The sequence below is a fragment of the Petaurus breviceps genome, unplaced genomic scaffold (genome assembly GCF_028583685.1).
Source record: "Petaurus breviceps papuanus isolate PSGF00001 unplaced genomic scaffold, PetGlider_PUasm1.0 37, whole genome shotgun sequence".
NCBI lineage: Eukaryota > Metazoa > Chordata > Mammalia > Diprotodontia > Petauridae > Petaurus > Petaurus breviceps.
Genome location: NW_027186296.1, coordinates 93,238,820 through 93,266,138, shown reverse-complemented (window position 1 = coordinate 93,266,138; position 27,319 = coordinate 93,238,820). Strand labels below are relative to the sequence as shown.

The window sequence follows — 27,319 nt, the reverse complement described above, 5'->3', positions numbered from 1 at the left end:
AAGAGGACATAATTTCATTCATGTGAGTCTTCTCTATCGATGCAGCTCAAAATCCCTATATGGCCTAGTAAACAGATTCATACTTAGCTATGGCTTAAATAACCCTCATCCAGCTTCCCTGAATTTAATTAGGCTAGACCTTGGATCACACAATTTCATGAAGTTTGAAAGTGCTCAGGTATTGATTCCCCTATTGCCTTCATCTATTCCACTTTTCGAGGTCTTATGTATCCCCACAGGGAGGCCTTAATACCGTAGCAGTGACACATCTAGGAAATAAATTGATGCATAGCAAAATTTTATTAAAGTGAACATTGTGGCAACATTTGGTCACATACTTAACAGGGAGTAAGAGTGAGGTAGGTATCTTCTCTCACAGTCTCCTCACTGCAGAAATTATGCCTGTGAAGAAAACATGGATTTTTGAGTGTTTACATGTCTACCTTAACAGTAACTTGTTAGATTTGTTAGGGTTAAATACAATTTCTGTGCTTCTCTGTTGCTCCATTGTATTAGTGGAGAAGACAAAGGGAATCAATTAGAAATTACTTTTTTTGACCTCAAAACATTCCACTTAATAAATGGCCTTATAGTGTAGTTGGTTTCAAGTGTAGACACCTTCTTCTGCCCAGAGAAATATAAAACTCCTTGAGGACAAGAACATAATTTATGCTTTTCCTGTCTCCTCTACAGCACCTAGAACAATGCTGGCCATATGGCAGACTTTGACAAATGGAGGGGGCCTATTTTACTGAATGAAATTATGAACAGAACCTTCGCTTGTTCCTATTCTTCTTTCTTCTAACTGTCTTGTAATCTTTCTCCTTCATTCCACTGTCAAACTTTTTGATACACAATTTTTTTGCCTCTACTTCCTTACAACTTGTATTCTTTTAACTCCTAGAAATCTGGTTTTTAATCCTTTCATATGTCACCAACAATCTCCTGATGGCCAAGTTTGACAACCTTTTCTCAATCTTTATTTTCTTTAACCTCTCTGAAGTTTTCCTATTGTCGACTTCTACCATTATGCTATCCGGGAGTGGGGAATCTGCAGTCTCAAGGCCACATGTGACCCTCTAGGTCCTCAAGTGTGGCCCTTTGACCAAATCCAGACTTCACAGAACAAGTCTGGATTCAGCCAAAGGGCAGCACTTGAGGACCCCGAAAGTCATTATGTGGCTTCCGCAAGTTCCCCACCTCTGACTTGTTATCCCAATTAGGATACACTAATTGTGCTATGCTAATTAGATCCGCTACCCTTTCTGGCTATTTCTCTGTCTATTTTAGTGACTTCTCTCTTCCTTTTGCTTCCTAATGATAGATAAATCCCCAAGTTCAGTCTTCACTTCCTCTGCTACCTTTTCTTTAGACTTTTCTCCCTGAGGTTGGTATCTGGTATAGTGGATAGAGTGCTAGCCTTGAAGGCAAGATGATCTCTTTATCCCTAATTGGATACTTTTTAGCTTTGCAGCTCTAGCCAAGTTGCTTAACCTTTCCTAAGCTCAGTTTCCTCATTTCCAAAATGATAATAATGACATCATAAGCTTGTTTTGAGTTTCAAATATAAAGTGCTTTGGAAACGTAAAATGAGAAATATTAGCTATTATTATCATTATTGTTATTAATACTCCAAACTTTGCAAAATGCTTTAAATACGTTTTCTCGTTTCAGGCTCTCAGCAAGCTCATTAGGTAATTAATACTTTACAATTAGATAATTAGGTAATTAATTTAGAAATAAGAAAACTGAGGGTTAGAGAGGTTAAGTGATTTAATGATTAGAATCAGGGCAGCTAGGTGACCATGGATAGAGGGCTGGGCCTGGAGCTAGGAAGATCCGAATCCAGCCTTAGACGCTTACTACCTGTGTGACTCTGGGCAAATCTCTTAACTCTTCCTCAATTTCCTCATCTGTAAAATGAGCTAGAGAAGGAAATTGCAAATCACTCCAGTATCTTTGCCAAGAAAAACCCCAAATGGGGTCATGAAGAGTTGAACCCAACTGAAGGGAATGAGCATCAACGAAAAGGATTTGATCTCTGTCTTCTTGATTCAAAGTCTAACAGTCTCTCTCTCCACTGCTCCATACTACCCATCACCCCTGTGTCGATAACTCCTCTTTAGTAGCTTTGTATCTCTTAAATTTTAATAATTTCTCTGTTCTACAGCACTCACTGAATAGTTTTATCTTCAAGAATTCTATCATGGATATATGCCTCATCTTCCTAGCTAGAGGTCAAGAATTATAATTCCCCGTGGAACCCAGCACATTATTGTTCCACCTAGAGTGGGTACTCATTAATGCTTGTTGGTTGATAAATTTTATGGTTTCTATAAGCCATTCTTTGCTTGGGGACAGGGTGCAATAAGGACAAGTATTTCCATAAGTCTTTGTGCTTTAGTCATAATAGATTTTCTGTGGGAAAATTTTCATTGCAAATGTTTATCTTTCCCAATATTCTTAGGGTCATACTAATAAGCATACATACTCTTTGCCATCCTCTGTTTGCACAGTGATCTTTGAGGCTCCCACTTTGGGGAAGGTTGGATTGATCACGTTGTTATTCCACAGAAATTTAACTTTCTCCAGTGTTCCAACATTGACCGCTACATCGATCTCACTGGAATGAGTAGACTCTTTTATGAGCACTCCCCTGGAAAAATAAGAAGAAAGGCATTCATAGTCATAGATGAATACTCTAAAGCCCTTACAGTAAAATTTTATTCTTTGCTCCAGAAAATGGAAAGCTGGTTGTATTTTGATGATGTTGAGATGTTTTAAAGACACGTGATTTCTTAAAACCCAAACTATGTCTAATCAAAAGTAGTCTGATGAGATGAATAATGACAGTAATAACAGCATTTATATAGCACCTGCTATGTGCTAGGTATTCTGCTAAGCATGTTACAAATATTATCTCATTTGACCCACAAAACAACCCTGGTAGGTAGGTTATTATTATCCCCATTTTACAGATGAGGAAGTGCAGGTAAACAGAGGTTAAATTACTTGCTCAGAATTGTTTGTACAGCTAGTATCTGAGGCTGGATTTAAACTCAGGTCTTCCTGCCTCTGAACCTAGTGCTCTATTCACTGTGCCACCTCGCTGCTTCTAAGTTAAAATTTAAAAGTGTGAGTTATAAGAACTCACATTTTTTTGTACCAGATCACTTTTATTCTGTCCCAAAGCAAAAAAAAAATATTTATGTATGTTTTTACTAGGTCATCAGTAAATGTTTCTCAATGATTATAGAGTTGGCACCCTCAAGGAAATGTGAATTGCTAATATAGCACATTGTAAGGATTCAAATGATGACTATAGGCTTTACTGACGTTTGCTAAATATTTGAAATTTCATTCAGCAGTAAGCTGGTTTTTAGACACAAAATATAGAAATTTATAATAGATACCTCACCAAAAAGCCACATGTTTAAATAAAAAAAAAACCTCTTGCAATTGCCCAAAATTTAAAAGGCAACTTGGTTATTTATTAGCATATATAGAACCTATACTTAGCATTCTAGGACTTTGTGAGTCAAACTGATGTAGAACTGAGTATTTGCTTTTTTTTGTATCTTTTCAAAAATTCATTTATTTACATTTAGTTTTCATCATTCACTTCCATAAGATTTTTATTTCAAATTTTCTCCCCATCTCTCCCTTCTCCCACCACAAGATGGGCACAATCTGACACAGGCTCTACATATACATCTATACTAAACATATCTTCATAGCAGTCATGAAGAACTCACATTTCTATTGTGCTTTAAGGCTCATATAACAATTCCTTCGCAACAACCATTGTTGTTGTAAAATGGGTAGATATCTACATCTTACAGATGAAGAAACTGAGGCTGAGTTATGATTAGCCTAAAGTCATATATTTATTAAGTATGAGAGATGAAATCTGAACCCCAGTCTCCTGAGAGATACATTACCCCCATACCACTCTTTCTTTCATTTGTTATTTTAAATTCACACCAAAGATTCATAGATAATGACTTCATTAAATTCACCTGCTTATTGTCCCTTTGGCACCCTCAATAGAAAAGAAAATCTGTTTTACTAAAACACATAAAACTGAACAGTTACATTGGAAACAAAATAAGAAAAAAAACAGCATATATCCACAATTAATTTTAGTGTATCAATTTTTGTGGAGAAATTTTAAAATCTATTTAGATATTAATTGTTCAGATTTCTGCAGCACTATGTGCTTTGTGAAGGGCTTTCCTTACAACAGCGCTGATGAATAGAATATGTTTTATTTTCTCCATTGAATAGAAAAGGAAACTGGTTCTCAAAGGGTGTGACTTGTTTAAGATCACACAGCAAATGTTAGAACTGGGTCTCAAAACTAGATTTTCTCATTTGAAATCCAATGCTTTTTCTACTATCCTAGTTTTATCACCCTGTTCTAGTCACCTAGTAATAAAGAAATACTCTAGAACTTTCGTGAAATGCTTTCATTTTTGACAGAACTCACACACACACACACATATATATCAGATGGGCACCGAATTTTAGAGCTATAATTGACATAAGTCGTCACCTAGTTCAACCCCTCCACAATATACCTGACATAGAGTCAACCAGTCTTTCCTTGAAGATGCAATTAATTAACCCAATTAATCCAAAACATACCTGATGCTTCCTCCATATTCTCAGCATCCTCCCCTCCAAGAACTCAACACAGTGCCAAGCCTAGAACAGGCACTCATTCAATGCAAGTTCTGATTGTTAGATAATTTTTCCACATAATACTCCTAAATTTGTTTCATTATATTGTGAATAGGAATTGTTTTAATCTTGCACCTACCACCTAATGGCTGGCACACAGTAGGTGCTTAAAAATGCTTATCGATTGATTGATAACCATCCATTGCTCTAGTTCTTATTATTGAGACCAAGCAGAAAAAGTGTAATTCCTCTTCCTTGTGATTATCTTTCAAATGCTTGAAGAAAGCTATTCCCCTTACCTTTCTCACCATCCTGGTCTCCCTCCTGTGGATACTCTCTGTCTAATCAATATCCTTATAATATGATCCCCAGAAATGAATACCAGATATTCCCTATCTAGATCAGGGTATCACAGGACTATTAAATTATTCCTGGAGTATTCAAGAATATTTGTAATAGCATGATATTGAATAATAATATGTATTATTATACATATATTCACATATATGTAATATATGAAACTTACTTATAGATGTCATATTGCCTGGTGTTTCCATTACTTCCATACAATGCAACTTTTACTTGGCCAGTCACTGTTCTTCCAGATAGAGTGACAGATACCTTGTATCTCCATCCTAAAGAGAGACAGGAAAGCGTTGGATAGACATGGGAGCTAAATAGAACAAAGCTTTGTTTCCATGGCATATATATACACTCAGACCAAAATACCTAAGAAGACAATAAAGAATACTTGTTACTGAACTAAAACTGTTTAAGAAGATAAATTATTAACTTCTACATAAGAAGAAATATTTTAAAAAGAAAGCTCTAATGGAAAAGGAGCCAATTTTCCCACCTTGTGATAACTTTAGGTATATGAACTCAATATAAAATAGTCAAGTCTTTCATGTGTCAGTGTGTAATCCCATGGACAATCTGGATAACCAGTGTCCTCTTGAAAAATAAATCTACTTCTGGGAGTTCCCATTTTTACCAGTCAATGAATTATGGAAACTCCACTATTGGACTGATGTGTCATTATAATTCAGACTGAATATGTGTTCTCGTTCCTCTCTTTAAACCTGCTCAATGTAAATGCATGCAGTTACCTTGATTTTACCATTAGATTATAAGATGAAATATTGACCAGATTATAGGAAATATGTTTTGAACCATAACAAATTAAGAAAGAAAGAATGGGTGAAGTTGTTAAGAAATGAAATAAGCCATTTAGAGGCAAGTACTGTGTCTCAATCCCCTTTGTATCACATACCCCACACCTCACTCTCCTGTACCTGCCATAGGCCCTTTTACATAACAGTTATATAACCAATTTTTAGAATTGTTGAATGAATGAATAAGTAACTAATACTATATTAAAAACTAACAATGACAGATGACTCTGTGATTTCTGCAATGTAGAGAACTCCCAGTGTGGGAACTCCTTCCACCAATACAGATGACAATTAGTCTATGACTTAGAGGATAACTCCTAGGGAGCTGCTGGAATCACAAAGAGGTTAGGTGACTTGTTCATGACTAAATGGCCAGTTAAGTGTCCCAAGTTAGGAGCTGAACTCCAAATCCAGATTTCTATTGAACAGGTCATGATACCTCTGAAATAAGCAAGGTGATGAAATAAGAAATTATGAAAAGTTGGGCCTACGTATGTGAGATACCTGAATTTGTATAGCTTGATAAGCTATAGAGAGATAAGCTACCACTGCTTTTCCCCATTGTTTTATTGAAAGTGAATAAGCTAGAAGAAAGAAAATCTTTCTGGAGTTCCTCAGCTACAAAAATCAATTAGTCAAATGGGGTCACATTATTCAGTGACCTCAGTGGACTGGCTCTTTTTTTCTACAGGCATGTATTCAGGTTATAAAGCATATATTATCGGAGGTGCATAATGAGCTGCTTAGTGGGAATTTTCCAGGGTCACCCAAATGTTCCAGAGCAGCTTTAACATATCAGGTGATACATGAACTGTTCTTATGCAATAGAATTTAGACTTGATTTAGGTTTTAAAGACTGAGAGAAGCCAAATATCAACTTACGAGCAAAGTCACTTGCATCTCCAGTGTTCAGAAAAAATTTTTGTTCTTTTTGACTTGTTTTCCCAGCATATTTATCAGCATAGTGACCCATCTGTGGGCAACCTTCATTTGGACAGGGGAAGCACTTTTCCTAAAGAGAAGTGAAGTGGTTTATCAGAAAAGTTTGTCTCTTTGTGGCTCACTCTTATGGGTGGTCATGCATAACTCCTAAACATCCTATTTTGATGAGGAAAATTACTTTTTTAAATATGTGACATGAAAATTTGATATATTAAAACAGTAAAATCACCTATCCCCTTGAACTAAAAGTAAATATGAAGACAGACAAGTTCCTTATATGCATTTGACAATTATAAGACTGTATAACAATAATTCTCATGAGTTTCAATGGTCAATATCAAGTTTGTTAGTCATTTTAGAATATGTTGGGGAACGTTTCAGATGTCATTACTTTTGGTACAAGAAAAGAAAATCAAGTTCCATAGTTAAAACATCATATGATATAATGGACATAACTCCTGTGACATGGTTTAAGTTCTTTCTCGTGTATAGCCTCGTAGTAACTATGGACTCGCTCTAAACTATAGTTTCTTCATCTTTAAAATGAAGGACTTGGTCTAGAGGTCCCTTTCCTAAAAGATCCATTACAAGGAATTCTATTCAGTAGAATGTTAGGTACTTGGGGCCAGGTCATTTTTGTCTTTGCATCTACAATACCATATGCATAGGAGATCTGTCGTCAATGTTTGCTGAGTTGAACTAAAAATACTAAATCTTTAACTCAGGCCCAGTGCTACTATGGTTTGACATAGACACTTTGGCCTATTCTGTTTCCAATCAGGTTCATTTTGTTCCTTCTTAGGTAGCCCACCTCCTCATTCCTTGCTCAATACCACTACCACCACCCAATGCTTCTTTGGGTCTGCTATATTGGTGCTGGACTTTATCCCAGAATCTCTTTGGCTAAACCCACTGCAGCTCAGAACTCCTGAGTTCAATTGATCCACTAGCTTCAGCCTACTTAATAGCAGATATTACAAGTATGTTGTCATTGTGTCTGGCAATTTGGTTTAGATTCTTCAAACCAGTATTGCTTTTAAATTCACATCTTTACAAAAGCAGTTCTTGAGATACTTTTAGGCTAGATCAATTAAAAACAAAATAAAGAGTTGAGAGATATCTTGGTTGAATATATAAACAATTTAGATGATTTGAGGTTCCATGTTAGCATGCACTGTGAATTTTCCTACCATATATGGTTGTTATAATCTCATTCCTATAATTTATGGGATTAAATTAAAATTAAATTTAAAAATTAAATTAAAATTAAATTAAATTATTATTTCCATAATATCCCTCTCTGGCTCAAAAATTTTCAATGGCTCTCCTGTAAGAAAGTTAAGGTACAAATTCTCTGCTGAGCATACATGTTTCTATTTCTTGACTCAACCTTATCTCCTACTTCCCAGTTTAAGCCCCTTTACTTCAGTTAGTTGAATTCCTCACTAGCCAAACCTTTATGTGGTCCCCCACTTAGAGTATCTTGTCCTCTCTTTTCCTCTTATCTAAATCTTACTACTAATTTTTTATTTTTTTTCATGTCTTCACCTTCTCTATGAATCTTCCTTTAGTTACTATAGCCCCAATTAATTGACCCTCTCTCTGAAGTCCCATCAGCTGCATCACTCATTTCCACACTTCTATTATTACTATTCCATATTTGTATGTCTCCCCATCAAAACTGTAAGCTCTCTGAGGACCTTCTAAGCACTTAGTAGATACTCTTATTCGTATGTTTTAAAATGAATCAAAATTAATAAATCATGGACTTATAATTATGTGATTCCATAATATCCATAACTTACAGCTTTAAAATTCTTATAGGAAGCACAGGGGAATGCAGTGAAACCATCAGGGTTCAGAATGCTATCAGAGTAGTATTTGTAGCTCCTCAAGTGATTGCAAGCCACAAAGTCCCGAGTTCCTGAGGAGAAAAGGTCTGGTTATATTTAACAGAAGAATGTAGAAGGGATCAAATTTGTACATTCTTCAAGGAAACATCCCAACCAGGATAAAGCCAATAAATTTTTGAGATTTTAGAAATTGTGTTCCACTAAAAACAATGTAAAGTATGAATAAAACCAGCTAAACTTGCTTAACATTTAAATGATGAATGTCAATACATAAGATATCATAACAGCTTCTTAGTCACTTCCTTTGACTCCCTCTTGGGACTCTGTTTATTCTAATTCACTTTTCTTCCTATATAATCTTGGTAGTGCACATGCCATTTTTTTCTGATCCTACTTTTCTCTTTGCAAAATTTAATAAAGGTCCTTCCAGATTTCTTCATATTCTTTAGACCTACCAATTGATCATAATGACATTATAGAATTCCATTCTCTACTTGAATGAATAAGTTAGTTAACTATTCCCTTATTACTGAACATTTATATTACTCCCAAATGTTTTTTTTTTGTAATTATATATAAATGCTGCTTTAAAAATCTTTGAACAGGTAACTCTCTTGTTTGTTTTGGAGAATGCTTTCAAGTAACAACTGGTAGTTTTGCACAGTGGTTAGAGAAAAGGCTTTGAAGCCAAGAAGACTTAGGATCAAGTTCTACCTACATAATGGTTGTGTTACCTTGGGCAAGTCATTGCAAATCTCATTGCTCATGGCAACACTCTAGGACTATATATTGCAAAGAAGGTGTGGTGACCTGCATCTGGTAGAGGGAATTTGCTTGCCCAGGAATTCTCTATGCAAATGAAATCATAGTCCTTGGCCCACTCCTTATCCCTTGCATGGTATATTTGTAATAACTGATTATGAGATTTTGCAAGACATTTTGACTCAGTTTAGTAAAATATTAAAACACATATTTTATTCAAATTGACTAGGTTTTTTATAGAACCATAAAATATTAATTATGGCCACAACATTTTTACATATATGTTTTCTCATTAAGAAAATTACCAAATAATATTTCAAAACACAGAGAATTAAATGTATTCATAGTTTTTTCCTCTGTCACTCTAAGTTAAATCATAAAGAAAAAAATATGAGAAATTCCATTCTGGCAGAATGAAGAAACAACAAGTGATGTTGTGTTATGCAGATAGCAATAAAGAACCTAATTCAAAATTCTGTAATTCATAGTATTCAAAGTATACGGTATTCTTTTAGCTATGGCCAATGATATTGGATGATTTTTCTTCAATGGTTATTATTTCCCAGATAGTCTTACCAGACCAGATGCCATCTATGTCCACAATCTGTGAGAAGATGTTCTTCTTACACCCAGGCATTTCCTTTCCTCCATTCGGAAAGAAATCAAGATGACCAACTAGTTGAGTTGTTCCAAAACCTGAAGCATTTCACAGAAGGAAAAGCATGTCAAAACTTATTGCTTTGGAGTTAACAATCACTCTAGTCATGAAATGTGGTGATACTGACTATATGGAGAGTATTGGAATATAGCAAAGCCTCACCCAAATTAGGGATCAAAGGAGCTGAATCGGTGTGAATCACATCAACAAACAGAGCATCACTGGAATCCAGTCGAACTTCCTCTGGGGCACCTTCAAAAGAAGACTCTGCAGGATCCAGACCTAAAAAATATTTACATGTACAAGTTAGTAGTTAATTCAACCCAACTCAACAAAACCAACACTTCTACTGCCTACTATGTGTCAGATTGAAGCATTAAAACAAACATCTCTGCCTTTGAGGAGTTTTTATTTTAGTTGCATATAAATTTGTGCCTTTGTGAGTGGGGCAGGGTTAAAAAAGTATAAATATCTATGATCACATTACCACACTTGATGGAGGAGTGCAGTGGTATGGATGGCCCCAAAGAAAAGAAAATCAAATATATTTATATTTGACTTTGTGATTCATTGATAGATTTTGTCTATCCATCAAATTTACCCTGATGAATAAATTTTATGAATTTCTGAAATAAAATGTGAAAATGTTTCATATATTTCCCTCTTTTCAAGTTTTTATCATCTCCCAGTTTGGAGGAGAGGGATGATTTTTGTCTTTCAGATTAATTTTCTTCTTAGTAAGCCTCTTAATTAGGTGCTATCTACAAATTTTCTCAGGGTGGCTGAAGGAGAGACAAATGATCCCTTTTAATGAAGATGTTAATTCTTATTCCAAGAAGGTGTAACTTGTGATGAACCTTTATAAAAGACAATGGAAAGGATATAATGTGAAGCTGTTTCTGTAAGCTGCAGTTGATATGATTACTCTTCATCTCTTAGAATGCTTATTTTATAGGAGTTTATTAGTTAACCCTTTTCATTTTAGATTCCTTATGACACAAGTAATCTCTAATTCAACAACCAGTTACTAAGCATTACTCTGCTTAAGACACTTTGTTAGGCACTAGGGATACAAAGATAAAAGTGAAATCCATAAAAGGAAGTTAAAAATGGATAGATTGTACATTCCACCAAACCTTCTTAGCCTAGACAGAAACCCATAGAATCAGAGAGTTTCTAAACTAGAAAGAACCATATTGATCATTCACCTATCTCCCTCATTTGACAGTTGAAGGAACTGATACCCAGAGAAGTAAAGATTTGTGTTCTTTTGTAGTAAACATGCTGACTAGGAGTCAGGAGAGCTAAGCGTAGACATCTAACATTGGCTAGTTGTGTGACTATGGGTAAGAACTAATTAATTTCACCAAGTCTCATTTATATAAGTAATAACAATTATACAACCTACCTCACAATTGTTGTAAATACTGTGCTTTGTAAAACTTAAAGTGTTATAGAAGTTTGAGTTATTATTGTCACTAGGAAAAAGCAAAGCTGAGATTTAAATCCACGCCTTTTGACTCCTTGTCAAGTGCTTTTATGTTCACAATATCTGTTAGGAGGGCTAGCAGGGAACAAAATCTCCTTGCTTCTTTACTCTTCTTCAGAGGTTACTAGCAATTTTGGCACCTTGGACAAGAAACCTGAAATCAACTTGATAAGACTAATTCAGTCAAGGGAGGAGGCAAGGGAGAAACAATAACAAAGCAATGTTATTGCAGGCAAAGACAAGCCTCTTTGGTTTTTGCAAAGCCACTGTTCATACTGCCCTGGGTCCAGGCAGGAACTCAGTTTGAGACAGTTACTCAGATGGGAAAAGAGGGGGAGAAATACTGTCTGTTAAATCTCCATGCGCTGGGATGAAGCACTACTGCTCTGTTCTTTCCCCCTCCCTTTTTAAATAAAATACTATTTATCTATTTTAAACATCCTTTTAAAATTTTGAGTTCCAAATTCTATCCCACCCACTCACTCTCCCACACCAACTGAAAAGAAAAGAAATTTTATTGCAATTATACATGTGAAATCATGAAAAATATGTTTCCATATTAGCTATATTAAAAAAAAAAGAAAAATAAGGAAGGGGGGAACATTTACTTCAATTTGTATTCATAGTTCAGTGGTTCTCTCTCTGGAGGTGGACAGCATTTTTTCATCATTAGCCTTTTGAATTGTTTTGGATCATTTTATTGATCAGAGTAGTCATGTTCTTTCACGTTGATCATCATTACAACATTACTATTATTGTGCACAATAATATCCTACTTCTCATTTCATTTTGCATCAGTTCATGTAAGTTTTGATATGTTGTGTTTTTTTCTGAGACTACCCCCTTGTTGTTTTCCACAGCAAAATAATACTCCTTTATAAACATATGCCATAACTTGTTTGGCCAATTTGTGAGCATCTCCCTTAATTTCCAATTCTTTGCCGACACAAAAAGATCTGCTATAAATATTTTTGTGCATACAGGTCCTTTTAATTATCCTTTCATCTTTTTGTTATATAGAGCTATTAGTGGAATTGTTGCATATGCACAGATTTGTAGACCTTTGAGTATATTTCCAAATTGTTCTCCAGAATGGTTAGACCAGTTTACTACTCCATGTCTATTTTTTCCTCTCATGCCTCTAGAATTAATTTTGATAGATATGAGGTGGTATCTCAGAGTTGTTTTAATTGGACTTCTTTTTTTCTGAAAACTGCCTGTTTATATCTTTTGATCATTCAGTAATTGAGGAATGGCTCTTATTTTTATAAGTTTGACTCAGTTCTATAATCTGTATATATTTGAGAAATGAGGCCTTTCATCAGAGAAACTTTTTTGATATTACGTCATGTTTTGTTTATTATATGTTATATTATGTATATCATCTTTATTATATTTTAGCAAAATGTAGTTTCCCTGATTGTACCCTTTAATTAAGTATATTTTGTTTTTGCTTTACCTGAGATCATGATTGCTACCCATACCTTTTTAAAAATTTAGCTGAAGTACTTTAGATTCCTTTCTAGTCCTTTATTTCAATTCTGTGGATCTTTCTGTTTCAAGTGTGTCTCTTGTAAACAACATGTTTTTAGATTATGGTTTCTAATCTGTTCTGCTAGTGCTTCCTTTTTTATGGTGACCTCATCCCATTCACATTCACAGTTATGGTTGCTAACTATTTTCCCCACCATCCTATTTTGTTCTTTTTCTTCTCTCTCTCTCTTTTGATCCCATCTTTCCTCAAAAGTCTATTTTGCTTCTAACCGCTGACTCCCTTAATCTGCCCTAACTTTTATCATCCCTACTCCCACATTCTCTCATCCCTTTCCCCTCCTATTTCTCTGTTGGGTAAGTCACATTTCTTAACACAATTGAGTGTATGTGTACGCATATACATGCATGCACACACGTGTATGCATATACATGCATGCACACACGTGTATGTAAACAACACATATGCTTACGCATACAAACATGTATATAAATATGTGCATGTGTATATCCATATAAGTACATGTATATATCTATACATATATGTATATACATGCATGTATTTTCTTTCCTCTTTGAGCCAATTCCAGTGAGATTGAAGTTCAAGCATTTCCTGCCACCACTCTTCTCCATTCTCCCCTCCACTGTAAAAGCTCTTCTTGTGTGCTTTTTATTATATGAGAGAAATGTCCTCATGCTACCTCTCTCTTTCCTTTTCTCTCAGTGCATATCTCTTTCTCCCCTCCCCCCATCTTTTTTTGGAGACCATTCTACATAATTGATTCATATCCCTGACCTCTGTCTATGTAAACTCTTTTTAATGATAAAGTTCTTGAGAGTTACATGTGTCATCTTCCTATATAGGAATGTAAACAGTTTAGCTTTGTTGAGACCCTTATGATTACTCTTTCATGTTCATCCTTTTATATTTCCCTTAAATCTTGTGTTTGAATGTCAGATTTTCTATTCAGATCTAGTCTTTTCATCAAGACTGCTTGCAGGTCCTCTATACATTTTTCCCTTGAAGGTTTACATTCAGTTTTGCTTGGTATATTGCTCTTGGTTGTATAATATTCCTTTGCTTCAGGAATATTATATTCCAAGCCCTCTTCTATTTTAGCATGGAAGTCACTAAATCTCATATGATTCTGACTGTAGCTCCATAGTATCTGAGTTGTTTCTTTCTGGCTGTTTCAAGTATTTTGTCTTTGACCCAGGAGCTCTGAAATTTGGCTATAATATTCCTGGGAGTTTCCATTTTGGGATCTCTTCCAGAAAATGATTAGTGGATACTTTCTTTTTTTTTTCCTTTTGCTTTTTGGAGGGCAATTGGGGTTAAGTGACTTGCCCAAGGTCACACGGCTAGTTTTTGTGTTGTCTGAGGTCAGATTTGAAATCAGGTCCTCCTGACTCCAGGGCTGGTGCTCTATTCACTGCGCCACCTAGCTGCCCTAGTGGATACTTTCAATTTCTATTTTATTCTCTGGATCTAAGATATTGAGACAGTTTTCCTTGATAATTTCTTGATATATGGTGCCTACGCTCTTTTTCTTTTATCCTAGCTTTCAGGTAGTCCAATAATTTTTTAATTATCTCCCCACAATGTATTTTCAGGTCAATTGTTTTTCCAGTGACATATTTGACATTGTATTGTATTTCATTCTTTTGACTTTGTTTTATTGTTTCTTGGTGTCTCATGGAGTCATTAGCTTCCACTTTCTCAATTCTATTTTTTAAGGAATTATTTTCATCAGTGAGTTTTTGTACCTCTTTTTCCATTTGACCCATTTTGCTTTTTAAGGAGTTATTTTCTTCTGAATTTTTGTGCCTCTTTGACCATTAGGCCAATTTTGGTTTTTTAAGTATTATTTTCTCCCATATTTTTGTGTATTTTTTTTTACCAAGCTGTTAATTCTCTTTTCATAATTTTCTTGCATCACTTTCATTTCCTTTCCAATTTTCTCTACCATTCCTCTCAATCTTTTTAAAAACTCTTCCAAGAATTCTTGTTGGGCTCATGTCCAATTAGCATTTTTTTTTCTTTTTGAGGCTTTGATATGAGAATTTTTACATTATTGTCTTCTTATGAGTTTATGCCTTCTCTTCCCTGCCACTGTAGTAGTTTTTTATGGTTAAATTCATTTTGTTGTTGTTATTTGCACATTTTTTCAGCCTATTTCTTGACTTCAAATTTTACATTAAAGTTAAGCTTTACTTACCTGATGGTAGGGAAGCACTGTTTCAGGTTACAGGTTTTTTGTGCTGCTGTTTTCAGAGTTAGTTCTTGGGATCTGCAAGTTTTTGGTCCTTCCAAGGTATTATCCTGAGAAAGGTATGATCACTGTTCCCCTTGTCTGCACTCTGGTTTTTACCCAGGAACGGTCCCTGGTACCCTGCAGCCAGAAGCACTAGCACTCACTTTTCCTTGGAACTGTGACTAGAGTCTCTGCTACCTTGTGACCAATCCCAGAACTCCTTTCTGTCCTGGAACTGCAACCCTGACATTCATATGATCCAATTTCCAATCAGTGCCAGCTCTACCCAGTGCCAGCAAAGGGTCCCTTGCAATCTCTTTCTGACCATTTGTCTGATGCCACCCCCTTTCTGTTTCTGGGTTCAGAGCTTCCAAAGCTGCTACTGCTTCAGCAGCAACATTTCCCACTGCCCACTAGATAGGCCTTCATTCCGGTGTCACAAACATTGTCTGCTGACTGCCTATGTTTTCTTAAGCCACCTTTTGTTTATTCTACCATTCCAAAATTTGATTTGAGCTATGATTTTAAAGTTGTTTGGAAGAGAATGTTGAGAGAGTTCAGCTGGGTTCCCTCTAATTTTCCATCTTTGCTCCATCTCCATATCTCTCCTATTTCATTTTTCTAAAGTATTTCCTAAGAGGATGCAAATTTAATACATCCCAATGAAAATGTATTAGTTCAAGTTTGTTTTGCTTATTCTTTTAGGAAAATCAGTTCCTGAAAGCATAACAAATTGTGGGGAAAGGAGATACAGCAACACAATGGGATATCTGAGACTTTCATAGACTCTTATGGGATGATATAAAATTTATGTGTGGATGAGAAAAGAGACAGAATAAAGAAGAAAGGATAACAGAAGATATGAAAGCTACACATATTTATAAGGACCAAGTAGTTACAAATTTATGTTTCCCTAAAGTATTTATTCTTGACATACCTACCTTTGCCACAAGTAAATGAGGTAATGCTCCTTGAAAAGTAGAGTGGCATTTAATAAATTGTCCAGTGGCCTTTGGAGTGCTTTGTGATGAAGTAAGGCAATATCACCACTCCTACCTACCTGTAATTCGGCTCAGACCAGGTGTCCTTCGCCCAGCCTCTCCAGCTGCATGAGCTCCCAAACTGTGGCCAATGATGTGGATTTCAGAAGGAGAATATTGATAGTTGGTCTAATGGAAAGACGTTTTTCAAAAATTGAACCCATTAGGTTCTTGCCCGCGTTGAGTACAGAAATATTCCCCACCGTTGGCAATGAAAACTATTTGCTAGGCATGCTATGACTTTATGGCTGTGTGCCCTTGGACTTCTGCAAGGTCCCCCTGACAGAAACTAGAAAGATCTGACTTGCTCTGGGGCTGTTTGGCGATTGGCCAGAGCTAGTTAGGAACAGTGATTCCTCCTTATAGTCTCATTTCTCTGGATGAAGCCTGTTCATTTTTGTAATAAAACACAATGAATCTTGGGCCTTTGTGTGCCCTTTTGCTATGAAAGAGAACATTTGGTATCTATAGACATTGTGCAAGACTGTAGTCAATTAAACCACATAAATAAGAGTCTGGGGGTAGAAAGAAGTTACTTAAGTGATTCTGACATGATATGGTAGGGGCAAAAGAAATTCTCAACCCCACTAAGTAAAGGGCATAACTCTACTCTATTTGTTTTATTCTTTTATAGGATTCTTTGGCGTGGTCTATTTGGAATGAATGGCAGCAGTAGAGTCATTGTTATTTAGTCATTTTCAGTTGTGTCCTTTTGGGGTTTTCTTGGCAGAGATACTGGAGTGCTTTGCCATTTCTTTCTCCAGCTCATTTTATAGATGAGGAAAAAGAGGCAAGCAGATTCAATAACTGGTCCAGGGTCAAAAAGCTAGTAAGTGTCTGAGGTCATATTTGAACTCAGGTCTTCCTGACTGCAGGCTCAGCACTCTATCCACTCCTCCACTTAGCTGTCATAACACAGCACAATACTATAAAGGTTTATTAAACACCTCCTCTCTGAAAGGCATGGTTCTGACAACTGGGGATCTAAAAACAAGACAGTCCCTGCCCTCAAGGAGTTTATATTCTGTTGGAGGGATAGAACAATGAAGATTACCTGAAATACCCAGGCAGTATCATGAGTATGGCACACTGAGTAGCTTTCTACTTACCGAAAGAACTTTAATCATATTAGCAACTTCAGCCCCCACAACGCGGATGTTGTTTGCAGCCTGGGTATAGGTAGTTTGTGAGCCTCCTTCCCAGTCTACACAGATGCAGTTCACCTGCTCCACTTGAAACATATTCTAAGGTTGGGATATAAAGCAAAAAGTCCTTTAGGAGAAATATTAGTGCAAAGGTCCCTCAGTTTCCTTACTGGAAGCTCAAACCCAAACCAGAGCCATCAAATACTTGATAAAAAGCATCCCAGTTCAACTTCTATGTACAGGGAGCAGGAATCTTCCACCCAGCTTAAAGTGCATTTCCTTTGTAAAGTTCTAAATGAATAGAGTTTTATCATTATAGTCATAGTAACTAATAAATGGCAGTATCTCAGGTGGAAACATATTCTGTAGACATAGTCTGTGGAAATTTTTATATCTAGTAGAATGTAATAGGTCCAGCATAGAATAAATTATTTCACAAGAAATACTGCTCTGGAGATGTTCAGGGAATTTATGGGTTCTCAGCAGCCCTGTCTCATGGCAATCCAACCTCCTGAGTTTAAAATGGTGCTACCTATTTTTTCCAAAATCAATTTAGCATCATTCTTTGCAAATATATGTGATATTCATCTACGTTATCATATCATAGCAGTGACAATAAAAGCATTGATGTGTAGAGCTGGAAAATCTCGTCTGTTGTACCATGTAAACAGGATACTTGTTTCACTAGGGAGGGTGAAAGCAGGTATGAAAAGATGAATCACTGGGAAAACTATGTCCCGAAGCTTCAGATCTTTGATTTTCCGCATGCACAGCTTTACTGCTTCCACTAACCATTTCAGGGATGGACTGAGTCATTAATGGATCTGAGGGGGGGTAGCATTATTGGATTGACTGTTTAGAAGGGAGAAAACAATCCTGAATCAAAGTACTGCATTTCAAAGAAAGAAAGTTGTGTTTGTCTTAGGGATACTTTCTCCTCTGGCTACCTCTTCCCACAGAAAACATGTTTGGTATGCTTGTGCCATTGGGTGTTGCATAGTTTCACTTGATTGTGTATTCTTTCTTTTGCTCCTTGTCCCCCCTAAAATCAATGTATCTCTTGTTTTCTTCTCCTTCAAATGGAAATTTAAAACATCTCCCATATTGTGGCAAGAACTGACCCAAATGGAGAAAATAATAATTATATTATACTTATAAATAGAGCTCATAGGACAAAAATTAAAATTGTTTATAAAGAAAATGACTTCTTTGAAAAAAAAAAGATAGTCACTGAAGATGGAGGCAGAAAACACAGAGGTTATGCTACTTTGTATTTCAGGCTCCTGAGGGAAGATCAATAAAATGAGAAAATAATCACCATAGTAACTAATCATATTTATATTCCACTTTAAAGTGGAAAAGCTTACATGGGCAAAAAAAGTCACTTCTTACTTTATGTGACAAATAACAGATGTGACCATGAAAACATGTCAGCAAACTTATTTTGGGAAAAGTAAATAATTTTAAATTCAATTAATAAACTTACTATTTAAAGAAGTCTTGGGCAGCATCATCTTGCCAAGTGAATAATGCACACACATTTCTTCAAAGTATGTTTTTGTTATCATTGCCTATTTGCCTATGTTTACATGGTCAATATGTGTCAGGGGCATTGTTTGAACCCACGTCTTTCTGACTCTTGAGGGAACCCCTTTGTTTATTCCCTGAAGTATCTCTAACTTTTTTTTTACACAAATATTGTAAATGGTAAATGCTTTTGAATATTTATTCATTTTGTTGTGTGCAATGGCCTGATATTTTAAATCCCTAACATTTTAAAATTTCTAACCTCCTACCCAAAATTTTAATCTCTTTTTAAAATTTGAATTATCACCTGACTGAGTCATATAAAAAAGGGATTGCCTATTTGGAGATGAGCTTTTTTGGGATATTAATTCTTTTAAAACTGACAGTTTAAAACAATTTAAAATTGGCTTCAAGATGTGGGCTAAGGGGATACAGGGAAAGGTCCACTTTATACCTTGCACGTGTCTGACAGCCAACTCTCTTCTCCTGTGTCTATGTAGCCATGGATAATGAAACGAGTCTTCCTGTCTGTTTTGAAATTTGAATATTCAATGGTGGATGGTTCAGAGGGTTTGAGTATCTGTGATAAAAAGGAAAGTACCGGATAATATTTTTGGTCTTAAACAATTTATGGTCATTTACCTCATTGCCCTTTAATACAGAGGACGGCTTCATAGATTGAGAGAAACAAGTATAATTTGGTCTCCAGTGTGAGTCAATTCAGTTCAATTCAGCAAGTACTTTATGAGGAAGGAAATAAACAATAAGTGTCTATTACATGCCAGGCATTGTGATAAGTCCTTTTTATAAATGTTATCTCACTTGATCCTCACAACAACCTTGAGAGAAAGGTGCTATTATTATCCCCATTTTATGGTTGAGGAAATGAGGAAGATAGAGGGTAAGTGATTTGTTCAGGTTCCCCAGAGCTAAGTGTCTGAGGCTGGATTTGAACTCAGGTCTCCCAGACTTCAGGACTACCACTCTATCTGCTGTGCCATCTCTCTGCCTATATTTTAAAAATACAATACTAGGATAAACTGGGCAAGGGGTAAGATGTAATATTTATATAAAAATAGACTTCTTGTTATCAAAGAGCTTATTATCTGGGGAGTGTGGTAGATTATACATGTAGAGAAAACAAAATGATACTAATAATACACAATGATAGTGCATTTGGAAGTGGCAAAACAAAGTACCATCAGAGGTCTAGGGTGGGGTAGGACATCACCATACGGGGAGAAGGGAGATCAGAGGATAATATAGTGAGAACTAGAGCAGATTTCAGATTAAACTCCTTCATTTTGCAGATGAGGAAACTGAGCCCCAGAGATTTAGTAACTTGCCCAAGGTCATATAGGTAGTAATAATGGGTATTAATGTTCTAGATGGTTAAGTCAAAGTCAAGAAAGAGTAAGGGACTAGAACCCAATTAGCCTATCCTCTTACTCCTTCACTCTGTCAGACCACATTTTATTTATGGTTAGTTGGTCTCCCCTTTTCACAGTAATGAAAAGTTGATTCAATGTGTCAGCTAAAAGCTACATAGGCTACCACTTCTTAGCAAGTAATCAATGGCATCCCTTGTGTGGCATCCATTGAAAGGAGGGAAGAAAGCAGTTGGTGAGAGAAGAATGAACTTAAATTTATGTCTAGGAAAGCAAACTGTGGAGAGAGGGATGGGAAAAGAGGGCATCATTTACTGTGTTCAAGGCATCAATTTTTGTTTGCTAACATAGTGCTGGAGCCTGCATTCCCTGATTCCTGACCCACAACTCTGAAAACACGTTCTAGAATTCTGGGTATCTGATTTTAATTTCTAGGCACATGGTTTTTTCAAGCTATTCATTTAGCCCTAACCTTTCTCTTGACCTCCAGTATCACATCTTCAATGGCCTATTCGATATCTCAAAGTGGAAGTTGCACAGATATCTTAAATTCAAATGTCCAAAACTGAACTATCTTCTTCCCCAAATCCTTCCATCTTCCTCATATTCCTATTACTATCAAGGGCACCATCATTTTCTTCGTCATCCAGCCACACAACATAAACATTATCCCCAATACTTCATTCTCTCTCACTTCTACATATCCAATCTGGCACCAAGACCTATCGATTCTACCTTTGCAACATCTCTTGTACATACTCCCATCTCTTCTTTGCCATTACCATCACCCCAGTGCGAGCTCTCCTCACCTCATTCCTGTACTATTGAAATAGCCTCCAATTAGTCTCTCCAGTCTATCTTCCTTTCAGCTATCAAATTGATTTTCCTAAAGTAAAGGTCTGACCACATCATCCCACTATTCAATAAACTCTAGGATTCCCTGTTACTTCTAGGATCAAATATAAAATTCTATTTGGCTTTCAAAGCTCTTAATAATCTGGCCACTTTCAACCTTTCCAGTCATCTTACACCTGATTTACATGTTCTCTGCAATTCAGTGACATTGGTCTCCTTGCTGTTCTTGTAATAATACTGATAATAAAGTGCAGTATCCATGTAACAATTTGATCTCATTTGATCATTACAACAATCTTGTGAAATAGGTGCTATTATTATCCCAGTTTTTACAGATGAAGGAAACTTAGGCAGACTTGTTTGGTTAAGTGACTTACCCAGGGTTCTATACCTAATAAGCATCAGAGATTGGATCTGAAGTTAGATCTTTCTGACTTCAGGAACTCTCTCTGTTGATTCTGCCTAACTGTCTTAGCTGTTTCTTCTGAGATCTCCTGAAGTCTGTACATTTTCACTGGCTATTCTTCATGCCCCAAAAGCTCTCCTTCCTGGTCTTCACCTCCTGGCTTCCCTGCCTCCTTCAAGTCTCAGTTAGAATCCCACCTTTTGTGGGATAATAAGTCTTTCATGGCTTCCCATAATGCTAATACATTCTCTCTGTGATTCTCTCAAATTTATCTCATTTATGCCTTATTTTTGCATAGTTGATTGCATATTGTCTCCCCATTATTTCTTGAGGGACTGTTTCTGACTTTCTTTATATCCCTAGTGGTTTGAACAGTGCCTGGCAGACAGTATGTGCTTAATAATTGTTTATTGACTGACTTGCCAACTGATCCTTGGACAAATGTTAAGACAGAGAAATCAATGGTGCGAGGCTAAATCCTAGTGCCACTTAATAAGTGTTTATTGAATTGAGTTGAATTTTGTTTTCTTTGTATCCCCAGGCCTTAGCACAGTGCCTGGGACACAGAGCTTGTGCTACACTGATATAACCTTTGAGGACCCCAATTTACTCCACGTCACTTTGGGGCATTAAAGAAGCACCTTAATGACATAAGAATAATGATGATCATAATATAAACATTTTGATTTTTAAAAAGTATTCTGTTTTCATTATTGGCCAAAAAAGGACAACTTATAAGAAATTCAAACCAAATTATTAACTCTATTGGATGAAGCAGATGTTAAATTAAAATAACCATAGCTCTTACTTGGAAGTAATTTGGATTTTCATTTGTGTAGAGCAGAAAGCGGATATTGATCTTTTCTGGACTCCAGGGTAAAACCTTAAGTGGCCTTATTAATGTTCCACCCCAAGGGTCATCATCTGGAAAGCATCCAAGATCCCCATAGCAGACTTCCTTTCCTATATAATAAATAAATTAAAAATTCAGTCTTAGTAATATAAGGAGAGAACTTTTTTGTGTCTGTGTGACTGATGGATGGGGTTGGCCTATCTAGTGACTAGGGTCACTTCCTGGCAAATTGAGAAAAAGACTACTCTCCCTCCTTTTGTCTACAAAACCATAACCCAAGAGATTATCTAATTACATAAATATCAAATCTAAGTGGAACTATCAAGCATTGAGGAAGGCTGGGAAAGGACAGCTCTCCCATCTTACAGATCTGTCTACTCTACCTAGCACAGGGTCAGCCAGCATACTGGTTCTCTGGAACCAGATATCTTCCACTCTGATGGCCATAAGGCACATGATATTGAAACCGGGGCTGTTCTGGTCAAAACCTGTTTGGATGGGAGGGGGTGGTGCTGAGTAGCTTCTAAAAATTACCAACTGTTTCTTACCTCTGACTGTGCCCAGCAGGAGAAGAGTGACAGTCCAAAGCCCCAGCATCTAAACCAATCAAGAAATATTCAATTGAACCTCACTAGAGAGGTTATCATAAAATATACAAGAATTCATAACTTTAAACATTAAACTTTTCTATAATAATAATAATAATCTGCACATAACAAAGCAAAGATCTTCAGAATTTTTTTTCAACAGCTATGTTAAAAAAAAAAAAGCAAACAACACTTACCATGGTTGAATATTCAAGGCCTCTGCACCAATGGGATCAAATACCAAAGCCCTTTTATACCTGTATCTTATCATTTGCACACAGTTTCAAGGGGGGAAAAAACTCATGAAGATAGACAATATTGTGTGTATTTTGCATTTTAATCTCCACAAATACACAAAACAAGGCTAATAATAGTGGACAGAGTTTTCCATTAAGTTCAATTCTGGGAAAACAACGAATGTTTTATTAAGGGAACTTTTAATAAATGTGTTGTTTATTAAATGTGCCTTGCTTTCAGTCTAAGCATGATAGTAATTCTAATTGCTCAGTGCTTGCCATGCATGTGTGTTATTCATGCAAATTCCCTTAAAATCCTGATGCTAAAGAGAAATTGTCAATGGAAATAGCACATTTGAATATCTATGCTAAGTGGGAAGTCTAAAATTCAGGTAGCAAACCACATTTTTCTTTGTAAACTATCCTATGGTGCTTTCAGTTCATAGACATATTATGGAAAACTGAGAATCCTTGCATTTCAAAGTTGAATGGAACCTCAGTGGCCTCTTACCCAAATTATTCCTGAAAGTGAATTAATTCCCTTTATAACATACTTGACAATTCAGCCTTGGATTGATAATTTCCAACAAGAAGTAGCCTATGATCGCCTCCCCCACCTTTTAAAAATGTGTTTAGTATTTTATTTTTCCCAGCTACATGTAAAAATAATTTTTAACATTTGTTTTTAAACCTCTGAGTTTCAAATTCTCTTCCTCCCTCCCTCCTCACCCCCCTACATTGAGAAGGCAAGTTATATTGTGAAGCAAAAAATACACCCAAAAAACCCCACCTTCAAAAATAAAGTAAAAAAAAAGTATGCTTCAATCTGTATTCAGATGCCATCAATTCTTTTTCTGGGGATGGACAGCATTTTTCATCATAAGTCCTTTGGGGTTATCTTGGGTCATTACATTGCTGAGAAGAGCTAAGTCATTCACAGCTGATTATCTTAAAATATTGCAGTTACTTTGTATATAGTACATACATTTTCACTTTGCATCAGTTCATGAAAGCCTTTCCAGGTTTTTCTGAGAGCATCTAGTTCATCATTTTTTATGGCTTTTTGAAGGGAAATTGGGGTTAAGTGACTTGGCCAAGGTCATACTGCTAGTTTTTGTGTTAAGGGTCTGAGGCTGGATTTGAACTCAGGTCCTCCTGACTCCAGGGCTAGTTCTCTATTAACTGCGCTGCCTAGCCGCCCCTAGCTCATCATTTCTTATGGCAAATAGTATTCCATCATAATCACATACCACAGTTTGTTCAGACATTCCCCAATTGATAGCATCCCCTCGATCTCCATTTCTTTGCCATGAGAGGGGCTGCTATAAATATTTTTTTTAAATTAATTTGTTTGTTTACTTTTAGTTTACAAGATTCAATTCCACAATTCCTTGAGTTTCACATTCTATCTCCCCTCCCCCCCCGCCATGACAGCATACAGTCAAGTACAGGATCTGTAAATACTTTCACATTAGACATTAGTCAGGTTATAAAGATGGATTGTATCAGGTGGAATGAAAAATGGTAAAGAGGAAATAGAACTAAACAAGAAAAGGAAAAAGATCAGGTGGTTTGCTTCAATCTGGATATAAACACAGTTCTTTCTAGTTCTTTCTCTGGATGTAGACATCTCTCTCCATCATGAGTCTTTTGGGACTGACTTATATCACTGCATTGCTGAGAAGAGCCCAGTCTATTAAAGTTGGTCATCACACATACATTGTGTCTGTAATTGCATATAAATTTCTCCTGGTTCTACTCTTCTCACTCAGCATCAGTTCGTATAAGCCTCTCCAGGTAAATATGAAGTCCATCTGCTCCTCGTTTCTCATAGCACAATAGTATTCCATAACATGCATATACCACAACTTGTTCAGCCATTCCCCAATTGATGGGCACTCCCTTAAATTGCAATTTTTTGCTACCACAAAAAGAGCTGCTATAAATATTTTTGTACATATGGGTCTATCCCCCACTTCTATGATCTCTTTGGGATATAACCCTAAAAGTGGTATTGCTGGCTCAAGGAGTATGAAATTATTTATGCCCCTTTGGGCATAATTCCAGATTGCTCTCCAGAAAGATTGGATCAGTTCACAACTCCACCAGCAATGCATTAGTGTTCCAATTTGCCCACATCCTCTCCAGCATTTGTCATTTTCCTGTTTTGTCATCATAGCCAATCTTACTGGTGAGATGTGATACCTCAGAGTTGTTTTGATTTACATTTCTCTAATCAATAGTGATTTAGAGCATTTCTTCCTGTGCTTATAGATATCTTTAATTTGTTCCTCTGAGAACTGCCTTTTCATATCTTTTGACCATTTATCAATTGGGGAATGATTTGTATTCTTATAGATTTGACTCAATGTAGTGGAAATGCAAATTTAAAGATCTTCCCTGCCCCTAGGCTAAAGTGCACCTGGAGCCTGGGGTGGGAGGCTTGTTTTTCAGTAGATACTTTTTGATTGGCCAGTGGGTCCAAAAGGTTGTTACATTCTCTGAGCCAGGAGAAGGCTATATAAGCCCTGATGTGTAGCTTTGTTTTGGGACTCACTTTGAGAAGTGTTCTGTGATTTGATCTGAATTCTGGGAAGCCGTTGTTGAGAGTCCCCCGGCTTTGAAAAACCCAGATTTGGAAACCCAGATGTTGACTGGGTATGGATGTAATGGTTGGACAGTTTGGAAATCTGTCTACTTGATCTGTTTCTGTCTTGATAATTCTGCCTGTATGCTTTGAAGTTTGGGGTGCTGACCTTTTTCCCCTGAACAAGGTAAACGATATATGTCTGACTGATTAAAGTAAGCTTGTTAACCCATTTTGAGTTGCTTTCCTTTAACAAAGCAGATCCAAGAACCTGTATGGGCGGCAAACCCTGAGGATGCTTGGGGTGATTGCTGCTACACTCAATTCTCTGTATATTTTAGAAATGAGTCCTTTATCAGAGACATAGGTTGTAAAAATTCTTTCCCAATTTCCCACCTCCTTCTTAATCTTGGTTATATTGGCTTTATTTGTACAGAAGCTTTTCAATTTAATGTAATCAAAATTATCCATTTTGCATTTTATAATGCTCTCTAATTTTTGTTTAGTCATAAAGTCTTCCCCTCTCCACAAATGTGGCAGGTAAACTCTTCCTTGATTTCCGAGATTGCTTACAGTATCAACCTTTATAGCTAGATCATGCACCCATTTAGACTTGATTTTGGTATATGGTGTTAGATAATGGTCTATGCCCAGTTTCTGCCATACTATATTCCAATTTTCCCAGCAGTTTTTGTCAAATAGTGAGTTCTTATCCCAAAAGCTGGGGTCTTTGGGTTTATCAAACAATAGATTGCTATAGTCATTGACTGCTGAATCATGTGCCTAATCTATTCCATTGATTGACTACTCTATTCCTCAGCCAGTACCAAATAGTTGTGATGACTGCTGCTTTATAAAACAGATTGAAATCTGGTATAGCTAGTCTACCTTCCTTAGCATTTCTTTTAATTAATTCCCTTGATATTCTAGACTGTTTATTCTTCCAAATGAATTTTGTTACTATTTTTTTTCTAGCTGTATAAAGTAGATTTTTGGTAAATTGATTGGTATGGCACTAAATATAAAATTTAATTTAGGTAAAATTGTCATATTTATTATATTAGCGCGACCCAGCCATGAGCAATTGATATTTTTCCAATTAATTAGATCTGACTATATTTGTGTGAAAAGTGTTTTGTAGTTGCGATCATATAGGTCCTGGGTTTGTTTTGGCAGGTAGATTCCCAAATATTTTATAATGTCTACAGTGACTTTAAATGGGATTTCTCTTTCTATCTCTTGCTGTTGAATTTCATTGGAAATATATAGGAATGCCGAGGATTTATGTGCATTTATTTTATATCCTGCAACTTTGCCAAATTTTTTTATTGTCTCAAGTAGTTTTTTACTTGATTCTCTAGGATTCTCTAAGTATATCATCATAGCA

General features: G+C 36.2%; 1 protein-coding gene across 1 annotated transcript; it reads right to left on the bottom strand.

Annotated features, from left to right (window-relative positions):
• Nucleotides 1–338: 338 nt before the first annotated feature.
• LOC138168665 (inactive pancreatic lipase-related protein 1-like) lies at nucleotides 339–23,119 on the bottom strand. The gene is made up of 12 exons (XM_069097572.1): nucleotides 23,071–23,119; nucleotides 22,478–22,632; nucleotides 19,475–19,600; nucleotides 17,458–17,592; nucleotides 16,369–16,477; nucleotides 10,236–10,355; nucleotides 9,992–10,111; nucleotides 8,606–8,724; nucleotides 6,741–6,870; nucleotides 5,210–5,318; nucleotides 2,492–2,656; nucleotides 339–402 (listed from the first exon to the last, which is right to left on the bottom strand). The coding sequence occupies exons 1-12, from the start codon at nucleotides 23,117–23,119 to the stop codon at nucleotides 339–341; spliced, it is 1,401 nt and encodes a 466-aa protein (XP_068953673.1).
• Nucleotides 23,120–27,319: the final 4,200 nt, after the last annotated feature.